The sequence below is a fragment of the Erpetoichthys calabaricus genome, chromosome 1 (genome assembly GCF_900747795.2).
Source record: "Erpetoichthys calabaricus chromosome 1, fErpCal1.3, whole genome shotgun sequence".
NCBI classification, from domain to species: Eukaryota; Metazoa; Chordata; class Cladistia; order Polypteriformes; family Polypteridae; genus Erpetoichthys; species Erpetoichthys calabaricus.
The window spans coordinates 199,344,877-199,359,356 of NC_041394.2; the positions used below are offsets into that span (position 1 = coordinate 199,344,877).

General features: G+C 38.3%; 1 protein-coding gene across 1 annotated transcript in view; it reads right to left on the reverse strand.

Moving 5' to 3' along the window:
• The window catches only part of tmem117 (transmembrane protein 117), a 517,204-nt gene that overhangs the window by 100,859 nt on the left and 401,865 nt on the right, over window positions 1-14,480 (reverse strand). The window contains 1 exon segment of the mRNA XM_028810700.2: window positions 8,653-8,812. Within this exon segment, the coding sequence (XP_028666533.2) occupies window positions 8,653-8,812 (160 nt within the window).

Sequence of the window (14,480 nt, forward strand, 5' to 3'; positions counted from 1 at the left end):
GAGCAGAGAGCACAATGCATAACAGAGAGAGACAAATACATCTACAACGAGATACAGACTCCAGGCAGAACACTCTACGTTTTAGCAGTACCTGGAAACTATCCGGAATGCTATTCTCATTTTATTCAAACCTTTCACAAGACTAAATGCAGTATTAGGTCTAACCCAATATACTCATTAACCTAAAACTGAAAATTGAAAAGTACAAAAAAACTGGCCTATTAATCCTGACCCTGCAATGATAGAAACTGTGCAAAACCCTTTCAGTTTCTTGGAGGCACAATTACCAAAATGGTGTGCCCCCTAATATTCAAGAAAGATTCAGACAAAATGTCAAAAGAATAACCAAAAACCTTTTCATTAAACTTGTCAAACATTTTAATTAATTATATAACCAATAATCTGGGGCTTTTTCTTGCAAACATAGCTGTCCTACTCAGACACCAATATCTAAACACTATGGTTCTTCTATGACAGCATTTTTGACATTGCTCTCACTTCCCCTTCATTCCTTTCCAGATGTTCTGTGCTTAACGTGAACCCCAGTGAGATTTTAATTAGCCCTAACTGCTTACACGTCTTTCCAGCATACAGATTGTGGCTATCCATCCCAATATAATATACAACAAGAGGTGCAGCAGTGCAATTTATCTCTGTTCAAATAAATGTGTTTTCTGTTCATGCTTGACACAAACATAAATAACAATGGCTTATAATAGGGAACAGATATAATATATCAAATGCATTAATTTCAGGTAATCATGTAATGGTTACTTTTAAGAAATGTTTAAAAAATAAGCAACAGAGAATAGCTCCCATATAAATGAGCTTCAATGTGCTGTACTTCTCCTCCAGCAATGGCTCCAGCATAACCAGCTAAAGATTTAACAAAAAATAGGTTAGCACGTGTCCATCTACAGGCCTTGTTTTAATTTTTGCAGCATACCCTAAGGCAACCACTTAGTAAATAAAGAATTTAGCCCTAAAGACATTATGTACCATTATTCTGACACCATTATGTTTACGACTCAAAAAGACACTCACATAAAGGTAGAGCTGAAAAGAACAAAATCGGAAATTGAAACAAATAATCTTCTGCTCAATGTTAATTGTACGCCTTTGCTTAAGAAGGCAAAAAATGCAAGATTATTCATATATCAACTTGAAAACAGTGGCTGCACCTACTTACTGTGTCTAATGTCTGTTAAGATATGTCTCAATTTAATATGTGATAATCCAACCTTATCCATTATCCAACCTGTTATATCCTAACTACAGGGTCACGGGGGTCTGCTGGAGCCAATCCCAGCCAACACAGGGCTCAAGGCAGGAAACAAACCCCAGGCAGGGCACCAGCCCACCGCAGGGCACACACACACACACCCACACACCAAGCACACACTAGGGACAATTTAGAATCGCCAATGCACGTAACCTGCATGTCTTTGGGAGGAAACTGGAGAACCTGGGGGAAACCCACGCAGACACGGGGAGGACATGCAAACTCCACGCAGGGAGGACCTGGGAAGCAAATCCAGGTCTCCTTACTGCGAGGCAGCAGCGCTACCCACTGCACCACCGTACCACCCTATATGTGATAATATACAGTATATAATGTCCATCCATCCATCCATTTTCCAACCCGCTGAATCCGAACACAGGGTCACGGGGGTCTGCTGGAGCCAATCCCAGCCAACACAGGGCACAAGGCAGGAAACAATCCTGGGCAGGGTGCCAACCCACCGCAGGACACACACACACACACCCACACACCAAGCACACACTAGGGACAATTTAGAATCGCCAATGCACGTAACCTGCATGTCTTTGGGAGGAAACTGGAGAACCTGGGGGAAACCCACGCAGACACGGGGAGGACATGCAAACTCCACGCAGGGAGGACCTGGGAAGAAAATCCAGGTCTCCTTACTGCGAGGCAGCAGCGCTACCCACTGCACCACCGTACCACCCTATATGTGATAATATACAGTATATAATGTCTTAAATCTTTAAAGTTAAACTGTTAAAAATGCACAGAATATTAAATATCTTTAACTGATGTAGAGATTTTGTCACTTACTTCAATATTCTGATTATACTGGTCTGCACCAAAATCCTCCCATGCAAAAACATGTGCAAAGTGTTTAGGTGTAGGTGTGCTGAATCCATTTCTGAAATTTGAATTTCTCTACCACAAAGCATTTCAGTGAGATACCAGATTCAATAAAAAAGCTGTTTTGAAAAAAAGTGCAATTTTTTTTAAATAAGTTAGATTTGTTTTATAGCCTAATTATTTTTCATGCCAAGAATATTATTTAAAGTATATTTTAGCTGAAAAATGTTCAGTGTTTCTGACTCTTAACATTAGTTGAGGTGGGAGCAAGCCAGAATCAAGTATTTGCTACACATTTTATGCTCTCAATCAGTATTTGTTCTCTCTTTTTATTCATTTAAAACAGCCTAGAATTTATATTTAAAAGGTTAGAAAGCTGCCATTTTTATTGTCCAGAAGAGACAAAGTTGGAAAGCAATAATCTGGATTTTTTCATGTGAAATTGTTTGTCTTTATCCTACTATCTTCTTGGAATCGTGCTCAGTGACACCATTGTAATTAAGCTGCTGCTCCTGCACTATGGAACAACATATTTGAGTATAGAAAAAGAGAAATAAAGAATCATCAGTGATAGAGGCGCTGTTTAATCATCTGATTCTACTCCATATATTGCATAAAATCCACATGGCAGCTGAGTAGCCAGCATACCTGGGGTAGTCACTCAAAGAAAGTAACCCATTACAAATTAATACTTACTTGTCTCCAAATATAACAGGATTACTTTACTTACTACTTCCTTGAAAAAGAAACCCTATTACTGATTATTTCATTGTTAGTTTACTCTCTAAACCCATGCAAATATATACAGTTTGGAAAGCATAAGAAGGCCACCTAAATGTAATTTAAGTATTTTAATAAATAAAAATGAATGGAAACAATAAAAAGAAAAAGAGAATTTCTAGAAACTTACCACAAGTTTATTAAAGTAATAGTCTTTAATGGAGGGGTGCCCCAATCTGCTAAAATGTGTTTCAATATCTGTTCAATAAACTGAATAATACTGTCCCAAGCCTCACAGGTTACCTTTAATAGACGTACACATAACTGACAATCGGCACAACTTTATAATCTTAGTACAGTATACATGAATACTGAAAATTATTATTGTAATCTATTTTCTTTGAAAACATTACTATGAATTTGACTCGTTCAATTGCTGCTTTTCAATGAAAGGATTCTAGATTAAGTTGCTAAATGCAGTAGTGGCTTAGTTGGTTTGTTTGTGTGGCCAAGATCAGAATTTGACTCCAGCATGAGATGACAGTATTTCTCGAAACACGTTAATTAACTTTTAAAACAAAATAGTAAAGAAATACTCTTAAAATACAACTTTGAATGGTTTGAGCATAGTATTATTAATAACACTTAACAATTTCAAACTTATTAAACTTTTGTCTTGTGGAGGTGAATTGTCATGGGATCCATGTATTGATTTAAGGGTAAAATTGTATAGATTATTTAGTAGATTATTTATTAACCCAGCCACAGGGGATGCACAAATCAGTGTGTTTCTTCATACAGGTCCCAAGCCGGAATACATGGGGAGGCTTATATCAGGAAGGGCATCCAGTGTACAATTTTGCCAGATCAATATACAGACAACAATACAAAGTTCCATACCGGATTGGTTGAGGTCCGGGTTAACAACGGCCGCCACCAGAACTGTTAGCCAACAGGGTGCTGACGGAAATTGGGCTACTTTAGGCCCAAGAAGAAGAAGAGGTGGGAGACGTGTTTGGAGGCAGGAGGAGAGGAGGAAGGTAAAGAGACTGGAACTGAGGGTAGGAACTTTGAATGTTGGTAGTATGATTGGTAAGGGGAGAGAGTTAGCCGAAATGATGGAGAGAAGGAAGGTTGATATATTGTTAGTGCAACTGACTAAATTGAAGGGGAGTAAGGCCAGGCGTATCGGAGGTGGATTAAAATTGTTCTATCATGGTGTGGATGGGAGGAGAAATGGGGTAGGGGTTATTCTGAAGGAACAGTATGTCAAGAGTGTTTTGGAGGTGAAAAGAGTGTCAGACAGAGTAATGATTATGATGCTGGAAATTGGAGGTGTGATGATGAATTTTTTTAGGGCATATGCCCCGCAAGTTGGGTGTACGATGGATGAGAAAGAAGACTTCTGGAGAGAGTTGGATGAAGTGATGGACAGTGTACCCAAGGGACAGAAAGTGGTGATTGAAGCAGATTTCAAAGGACATGTTGGTGAAAGGAACAGAGGAAACGAGTAAATATGGTGTCAAGGAGTGGAATGAAGAAGGTCAGATGATAGTGGATTTTGTGAAAAGGATGGGCATGGCTGTGGTGAACATGTATTTTAAGAAGCGGGAGGAACATAGGGTGATGTGCAAGAGTGGAGGAAGATGCACACAGGTAGATTATATCCTATGCACAAGAGTCAATCTGAAGGAGATTAAAGACTGCAAAATGGTGGCAGGGGAAAGTGTAGTTAGGAAACAGGATGGTGGTCTGTAGGATGACGCTGGAGATCAAGAAGAGGAGGAGAGGGCAGAGCCAAGAATCAAATGGTGGAAGTTGAAAAAGGAAGACTGCAAAATTGAGTTCAGGGAGGAGGTTAGACAGGCACTGGGTGGCAGTGAAGAGTTACCAGACAGTTGGGAAACTACAGCAGATATAGTAAGGGTAACAGCACGAAGGGTGCTTGGCATGACATCTGGACAGAGGAAGGAGGAAAAGGAAACCTGGTGGTGGAATGGGGAAGTACAGGAGAGTATACAGAGAAAGAGGATGGTGAAGAAGAAGTGGGATAGTCAGAGACATGCAGAAAGTAGACAGGAGTACAAGGAGATAAGGCGTAAGGTGAAGATAGAGGTGGTGAAGGCTAAAGAAAAGGCATACAATGAGTTGTATGAGAGGTTGCACACTAAGGAGGGAGTAAAAGAACTTGTACCGATTGGCTAGACAGAGGGGTTGAGCTGGGAAAGATGTGCAGCAGGTTAGGGTGAAAAAGGATAAAGATGGAAACATATTCACAAGTGAGGAGGGTGTGTTGAGCAGATGAAAAGAGTACTTTGAAAGGCTGATGAATGAGGAGAATGTGAGAGAGAGAAGATTAGATAGATGATGTGGAGATAGTGAATCAGGAAGTGCAACGGATTAGCACGTAGCAAGTAAGGACAGCTATGAAGAGGATGAAGAATGGAAAGGCCGTTGGTCCTAATGACATGGAGGTGTTTAGGAGAGATGACAGTGGAGTTTTTAACCAGATTGTTTAATGGAATCTTGGAAAGTGAAAGGATGCCTGAGGAGTGGAGAAGAAGTGTACTGGTTCTGATATTTAAGAATAAGGGGGATGTGCAGGACTGTAGTAACTACAGGGGGATAAAATTGATGAGCCCTAGTATGAAGTTATGAGAAAGAGTAGTGGAAGCTAGGTTAAGAAGGGATGTGATGATAAGTGAGCAGCAGTATGGTTTCATGCCAAGAAAGAGCATCACAAATGCAATGTTTGCTCTGAGGGTGCTGATGGGGAAGGCCAGAAGGAGTTGAACTGTGCCTTTCTGGACCTGGAGAACTTATATGACAGTGTGCCTCGAGAGGAACTGTGGTGTTGTATGAGGAAGTCGGGAGTGGCAGAGAAGTATGTAATAGTTGTACAGGATATGTATGAGGGAAGTGTGACAGTGGTGAGGACTGCGGTAGGAGTGACTGATGCATTCAAAATGGAGGTTGGATTACATCAGGGATCGGCTCTGAGCCCTTTCTTATTTGCAATGTTGATGGACAGGTTGACAGATGAGATTAGACAGGAGTCTCTGTGGACTATGATGTTTGCTGATGACATTGTGATCTGTAGCAAGGGTAGGGAGCAGGTTGAGGAAACCCTGGAGAGTTGGAGATATGCTCTAGAGAGAAGAGGAATGAAGGTCAGTAGGAACAAGACAGAATACATGTGTGTGAATGAGAGGGAGGTCAGAGGAATGGTGAGGATGCAAGGAGTAGAGTTGGCGAAGGTGGATGAGTTTAAATACTTGGGATCAACAGTACAGAGTAATGGGGATTGTGGAAGAGAGGTGAAAAAGAGAGTGCAGGCAGGGTGGAATGGGAGGAGATGAGTGTCAGGAGTAACTTGTGACAGACTACAGGATGGCAGTGAGACCAGGTATATTATATAGGTTGGAGATGGTGGCACTGACCAGAAAGTAGGAGACAGAGCTGGAGGTGGTAGAGTTAAAGATGCTAAGATTTGCATTGGATGTAACGGGGATGGACATTAGAGGGTCAGTTCAGGTTGGAAGGTTGGCATACAAAGTCAGAGAGGCGAGATTGAGTTGGTTTGGACATGTGCAGAGGAGAGATGCTGGGTATATTGGGAACAGGATGTTAAAGAAAGAGCTGCCAGGCAAGAGGAAAAGAGGAAGGCCTAAGAGAAGATTCACTGATGTGTTGAGAAAGGACATGCAGGTGATGGGTGTAACAGAGCAACATGCAGAATACAGGAAGATATGAAAAAGATGATCTGCTGTGGCAACCCCTAACAGGAGCAGCCAAAAGAAGAAGAAGAGGAAGAAGAAGAAGAAGTAGATTATTTATTGTTTGCAGACTAAATTTTTGACTGAACTTTATATTCTCAATGCATCAATACACTGTTACTGCTTTTGATATATAAGTGCTGTGCTTGTTTACTCCTTTGTCCTGGCTCATCCTCATTCATGACTATCGATGTCCTGGGAAGAGGACAGTGCCAAGGCTGTGGGCACTTGGGGAATCATAAACATCAAGATTAATATATTAGGATTTGGATACAGGGATAAAGGCTGATTTAATTCAAAGTAAAAGCAACTCTACAGCATAAAAAGTTTGAAAATGTTCTCATCCACAATCTATGACTTGATAAATAACACTCATTTCATTTGTTCCTGGCATGCTTTGAGGATTTCCTCAACCAGACTGTGCCTGGAAAAACTCTGACATTGCCTTCTTTGCATACACAGTAAACATAAATTACAGGTAAATGTTCATAAATAATTGTTATACTTCAATTCCATTGAATTGTGTTATTATATCAGGCCAGTCATGTTAATTTCAGAGGCTAAACTTAAATTCCATAATTTAAGAAAAGATTGTTGCTGAGTCTTGACCTGGATTTGAATAGGTTCTTAGCTGAAGAACCTGGGTAGAATGTCATTTAAACCTTTCACTTTTCCACCTGATGGACTTTCAAGTGCAGTCACATTACTGAAAATTACAGTACAATTTCCCACGGTGCAGTACAGGCAGGGTACCACAAGATAATGCAGCATTCCTCACTTATTCTACTTGACTGCATCTCTACGTTTCAAGCATATGAACCACCAATGTGGGTCTTTAGTTCGCAAAAAAAATTTCTAATTAGAAATAAAATAGCTCTTAAAAATAAAAAACAGAGTTAACCTCTAAAACTCTTGCAAACATGAAATCGTTAAACAGTAAAATCATTGTTAGTGTGTTTTGGCCACCAGATGAGAGCACTTACTGTATTGTGACTGCTATCTACAGTGTTTATTGCATAACATATTCAGAAGTCATCTGGGTAGCAATGGGACCAAAGCTGATATTAACCTTTGATGAGAGGCAACCCTTCTCACAGCACACTAACATACACACATGCATTCAGTTCCGTAGATCCAACTTAGAATTGCCATTTAACTTAACATAAGCATTTCTGTAAGGTAAACTTAAATATTCAGTAAGCACCTCATGCAGACAGGCAGGATGTGCAGATTCCACTGGTTTGAACGTAGGACTCTAAAACTAAGGTAGCAGCACTAATTTACAGTATTTACAAATATACTGTATATGAATGTGTCATTTTGCTATTTATTTAAAATGTAAATGTGAAGAATGCTATGATCTTGTCAATGGAATGTAGACTATATAAAATAAACTGAATTAAATTCAGTTTATGACGAAAATAGGCTTCTTCATTTTTCCCATTTTTGTACATCACTACTAAGGCTTACACTTTAAGGGATGGAAGGCACATGACCGAAAAAAGAATTGTGTTCAACAATGCCTTTTGTGTTTGTAACTGTTCCCCCCACTTCAATGAATGCTACTACAACTGTTAAAAATTGTTCACTGCTGCAAACGGTCCTAAGACCAACAAAGGATTTTTTATTTTTAATGGTAAATCATTAAATGTTAGTTGATCAACTGTCCGTTTTTTGCACCCACTCTAATTCAGGGTCACAAGGTTCTCCGAATCTATCACACCATCAGCAATGCTGCGTAGAACCCTGTCTACCAATCCACAGCAAATGGATGGTTTTTCCTGATAGGACAGTGACTACTATTGGACAGTGCTCAGAAGCAGTTATAGAAAATGATAAGTAAAACTATGGTACTCAATGAATAGTAATGTTCTTTGTAGGGTGTTAAGCATATTAGAAATGCTACATATGATATTCACTTTATTGTACAATTAGTAATATATAATACTGTTCAAAACTGTATCTGTTTACTTTCAAAATACTTTTGTCAAAAATTAAAAAGTAAACAAATTTTGAATGTCAGATGATAGAGATGTACTTTACCTGCATAACAATTAACAGATCAAATACCAGAATAAAAGAGGCTAGGAATGCCCGGGAAACCTCATCACTTGGCAAAAATCCACGATTGAGATTGTCCCAGCTGATCCAGTCAGTACTGATGACAAGAACCACCACTGATGTCAAAGAAATCAGTACAGACCTAAAAGTAAGAAACAATATAGAAACTGGTCAGTTTATACTTTTCCATTACTTTTCCTGGAGCATATCCTTAGCCTTTACAACTAAAGGTTTCATTTTTCATTAAAAAAATGCACTTTTTGTGAAATGAGAACATATACACATCATGTAAATTAAAAGGTACAAATCACATGTATTCATTATTCACCTTTGAGTTAATTATTTATCATCTTTCACAATTTAAATTCCAAGCCTTAACCAGTCTAATAGTTTTGCACACACTACACTCCAATTAATTTTTAAAAATACATAATCATACACATTGCAAGTGATTAAATCACATAATCAACAATACTTCTGAATGAGTGTTATTAGGTTAACTTTATTAATTTCGAAAGATGTCTGCCAATTGTAAAGATCACAATAATACAGTTCTTGCCGTGAAATGATTGGGAGCAGTGTGCATGAACAGATTTATTTCACTCAAATTCAAAGAATGAGTGTAACAGCCAATCTTAGAAAGTTAATGTTTAGTGTTAAATTCATAAAGAGTTTGCTTAATTTCTAGAGAATGTCAGTTTCTCATAGTCATTTAGGATTTGGCATAGCCTTTCTCCCCCTGTAAGTTAACATGAGAAAGAAGATCTGTAAAACAGTGTTAATTAAGCCAGCTTTAAAGATTACTGAAAGGGAGTCAATGGAATCCTAGGTACACATATTTTCAAACCATTTTATTAAAAAAGGTATCATAGGGCTAAATGGTAACAGACACATATTTTACCTTGTGATATTTCAGCTTTCTGTTGTTTATACTCCATCTACACCAGTGACTGCAAACATAGACGAGAATATGTACCCTTCCCTCAGGAAACCAAGTACCAAGATTCTTTTATTACAATTTGTTATTTCTAACTTCATTTTGTTGTCACAGCTATACCTATAAAATATGAAGAACATGTTTTCTGCGATTTGAATCTTTACAGCTTTGAAGTGCACATATTTCTCCCCTTTTAAGGCTTTTGTTTCATGTTTCTTCTGGTATCCAATGAATTGCCCTTTGTAAGCAACTTTGTAACTCTCTGAATCTTTCTGCCACACAGCAAGTGTCTCCACATAGGATACCTGTGCATATCTCTATTAAATATGCTCTGACTTGAGTATCATATTTATTCAAAATAATTATTATTGGTTAAAATGTTAACTATATTTTTATGGGTTAAAATACATATCCAGGTCAAATATCAATAATCTCATTGGTCAGTACATATCTCTAGTTTGTTATCTAGTCATCCCAAGGGTTGTGTGTTTAACTTCGGAAGTCAGTCAAGTAAACATGTGTGTCCTCAAGTCAGTCTTTTTAGGAGGTTTTGCCAATTGTGTCTCCCATAACATTTCAAGCATTATACAAAACAACAAACACAAACAGCTTGTTTGTTTACACTGCACTACAAAAGATAATACAAACAGTAAATTTCCCATTTACTCTTATAAAAATGACGGTCTGCAGATGAGTGGTTTCTAGTTGATACCTTTAGAGGAATTTAAGATCTTCAGGGTATTGTTTAGAAGTAAAGGAAAAAGGAAATTACGAGATTGACCACCATCATGGTGGTAGTGAAGTTGAACTTCATCAATGCCTCGCCCCAATCTTGTTTTTGTTTTCCCCGCAGCCCCTTTCTATTAATATTGAGCTATTTATATTTTATTTTCTGATCTTTATCTTTCCCCATCCCCTTTGGTTCAATGTGGTTCTGATTTTGCAGGAGTGGTGTCACTAGCTGGATTAGCCGTCTCAAGTGCTGCAATTACCTCAGAGGCCTACAAAAGATCCAAGATGCAAATAGCTCTTTGCTATGACATTAGCAGAATTTCTACTGCAGTGTTTTTGGCTCATGGCCTGTTCTCTCAGAAATTTGCTCAGGTCTTATCAGCTAGAGTTAAGTGTGCTCTCCTTCTGAGACATTTTGAGTTATTTTTGGCTTTGGTAATTAACTCTTTCCTTGTTGGGTTTTGTTTTGTTTCTTCATTTCTCTCTACAAAACTGTATTTGTTTTGAGTCAAATGTTACTTTGATTAGTTTACTGCATCTTATTTCCTGTAAAGAAGAAGATCCATCCATTTTCCAACCTGCTGAATCAGAACACAGGGTCACAGGGGTCTGCTGGAGCCAATCCCGGCCAACACAGGGCACAAGGCAGAAACCAATCCCGGGCAGGGAGCTAATCCACCGCAGGACACACACAAACACACCCAGCACACACTAGGGCCAATGTAGAATCGCCAATCCACCTAACCTGTATGTCTTTGGACTGTGGGAGGAAACCGGAGCGCCCGGAGGAAACCCACACAGACACGGGGAGAACATGCAAACTCCACGCAGGGAGGACCCGGGAAGCGAACCCAGGTTCCCAGGTCTCCCAACTGCGAGGCAGCAGCACTACCCACTGCGCCACCGTGCTGCCATAAAGAAGAAGATTCTCATCTTTATTTCTATTATTTTGTTTATTGAGGTATTCATTGCTAAATGATTTTGTTGAATTAATCCTTTGTTTATTAATGCAATTGTTACAATTTCATTAGGTGGCTTAACTAAGCTTGTGGAGGAAATTTTAGTTTTGACCTTCCTGTAATGGAAAAAATCCTAACAGCTAGAGTTGAATCCATGGAGGAACTTCATGCTTCACTAGTTAAACTACATACCCATCCTCACCTATTTTCATTACAAGAAGCAAATAAAAAAAAATCACAGGTACAACTGGCCAAAATGTGCTTCCTTCACAGAACTGCAGAACTATTTCCTACATTCCAACAATTTGGGAGAATCTCAGAGAAACACACTGGGATATCTGCTGTGTCCTGCTCAATCTATGACCACTTACAGCAATTCCTTAATAGGCACCAATTGAGATCTCTTCAAAGAGGAGATTCAGAATTTTGTATTCTGTTTAATATTGAATCATAAGTATGAAATTTAAATTCAACCATGTAGAGATCAAAACCAAGATCAATTGATCATTTCAATATTTTCTAACAGAGACCCTAGAACAGGGGTGGCGAACTCCAGGCCTGGAGTGCCTCAGTGGCTACAGGTTTTCATTCTAACCCTTTTCCTAATCAGTGACTAGTTTTCACTGCTAATTAACTTTTTCCCCATCACTTTAATAGCTCTGTTAGAAGTGTTCAGCCCTCTGAATTGATTCCTTTCTTCATTAAATGACAGCCAAGCAGAAATGAGATGTGAAACGAGCTAACAGATGACCAGCTAAACTGGGGCTTCGAACTCCAACCAATTTCACTCCAATCACTTTCTTAATGAGAAGCCAATTCTTGCTGTTAATTAAACCCGTTATTTAATTCCATGGCTTGTTGCTGCTCTCATTCTGCCACAGCACACATTTTGAAAACTGTTGTTTTTCTGTTCTTTCTAAGAGCACCATCAAAATGTTTTGGTGACCTGAGAGATCAACCTTACCAAGACCTTCACTTCTCTTTAATTTCAGATATTGTGTAATGGGCACAGGGGAGCTGGTCATGTGGTGGCTTGTTTTGTGTCTCATTATTGTTTGACTGCTAATTAAAGAAAAAGAAACAACTATGGGCCTGAGTCAAGTTAATTAAAAGAAGTAATCAGCAGCAGAAACTGGTCACTAATTAAGAAGATGATAAGAATGAAAACCTGCAGTCACTGCGGCACTCAAGGCCTGGAGTTCGCCACCCCTGCCCTAGAAGGTGATACCCGGCAAAGCAGATAGCTTGGGTCTATACAGTCAAATCTTGAAAAGTACAAGCCATTCTATCTATTAATGTTATCTAATGTGAGTATCTGTTCATAAAGACCCCCCAACCTCTTTAGAGTTTACAAACTCCTTCTAGTTTTGCTGATGTTTTTATGTTCATAAAAACAGATGCATAATTCACAGAGGATAAATTATAAAATAAAGCTGACTTGACAGTTGTTGATCAAAGTAGGCCAAGCCTTTTCAAGGTGAGACACCTGAGTAAACAAAACTTTATACAGATTAATCACATAAGAAAAGTATTTTAGAAAGTATTTAAAAAAATAACACTTTATACACATAATTTAGAGATACAGTAATATTTAAATTACCAGAAAAAAGACAGAAAGTGAACTAAGGTCTAGTTGTATTAGTTCTGTTTACAGTATGTACATTTGGGCTGGAGAATTTAAAGAAGTTCTTTATTTTATTTGAGAAAACATGACATATATTTTAATATTTACTATCTGTATAAAATAATGTCTTGGAGAACTAAGAGAGGCAAGTGGATTTTTTAGGTTTGATATCTGTGGCTACCTGGATATATTATTCTTCAGAGTGGAGAAAAGCACCATGTGGCTGCACTTTCTTTATAACATATGTAAACTGAAAATTTTCTTTTTTTCATAAAAATGTATTGGTCCTTTCATTACATCTTTTGGAAGAATAAGTAAATGATCATGACACAGAAGTCAGGTTTGAACAATAACCTCATAAAACAGGAATAGTTTTTTCTTTGTACATACAAAAAGGTGTTCATTTTGCATAATTATGTTTAATGCATGAATACTTGCTTTGAAATGTAAGTGCCTATATTGTTAATAAGCATCAAGAGCTGGGTCATTACACACATACTACTATAGTCTAAACAGATGTGAGGTTGAATATGACCATCTTGCATTTACAAATCCATAATTTATCTGAACTTAATTGGATGATCAGTGAAAGGCAGCAGAGCAGAATGGATTTCATTGTTTTTAGAGAAATGGCCAGTGAAAGGTGAACTAAATATTATTTAAGTTCTCCTAAACATTATCTGCACATAATATACATTTCCTAAAAATGAAAGAAATCAAGGATTACTGAATAAAGAGCCACCTTCAGTGACTTCATAACCATGTTTTTGTGTGCCCTAGGAGAGTGTGAGCCTTATATTCTTACTCCAATATTACATGGAGGTTTATTACAAAGCTGGAAGCTATGTGCCAGTATGACAAATGTAATCCCATATAGGAGTCACAACATTACACCGTAGGTCTCGCAGCAGTACATGTAAGAAAAATATATATTGGTAATTCATTTTATTGGGATAAAACCTTAATTTTACAAACAATTCTCTTCTGTGTGCACCATGTAGGTTTTTTTGAAGCTACTTCAGTTTTCTCTGTAATTCAAAAGATATACATAGTAGGTCAAGTTAAATCCAGTTTGGATAGGCCACTAAAATGACACCAAATGAAAATCAAATCTTTGAATGCTTTGGTTGTGAACACTAATAACAGCTTAGTGTTCAAAAATAATTATTTGAACAGATCGAGTTATTCCTCCATCAGTGTTCTTAACCCACTTATCCAGGACAGAGGAATCCCAGCAAGCACAGGGTGCAAAGCAAGAGTAATCCCTGAATAGGGTGCCAGTCACCAAGAGTTACAACTTGAAATGGAGACACCAATGACAGGCAGGCAGCATTGTACTGAAGACATGCAAAAGTTCAGAATACCGAGGTATTTGGTCTCGTCCGTTACAGGAGATGGACGTCTGAAGCGGAGCTCCGCTAGCAGCGGCTTTATTTTCCCACATATTATTTAGAGGTATCCTGTATTTACCCGACCCAAGGAACTTCCACTACAATATATAAACATGAGTAACAAGAAGAGAAGTCAGAAAGAACCAGAAAAGAAACTTAAAGCTGCA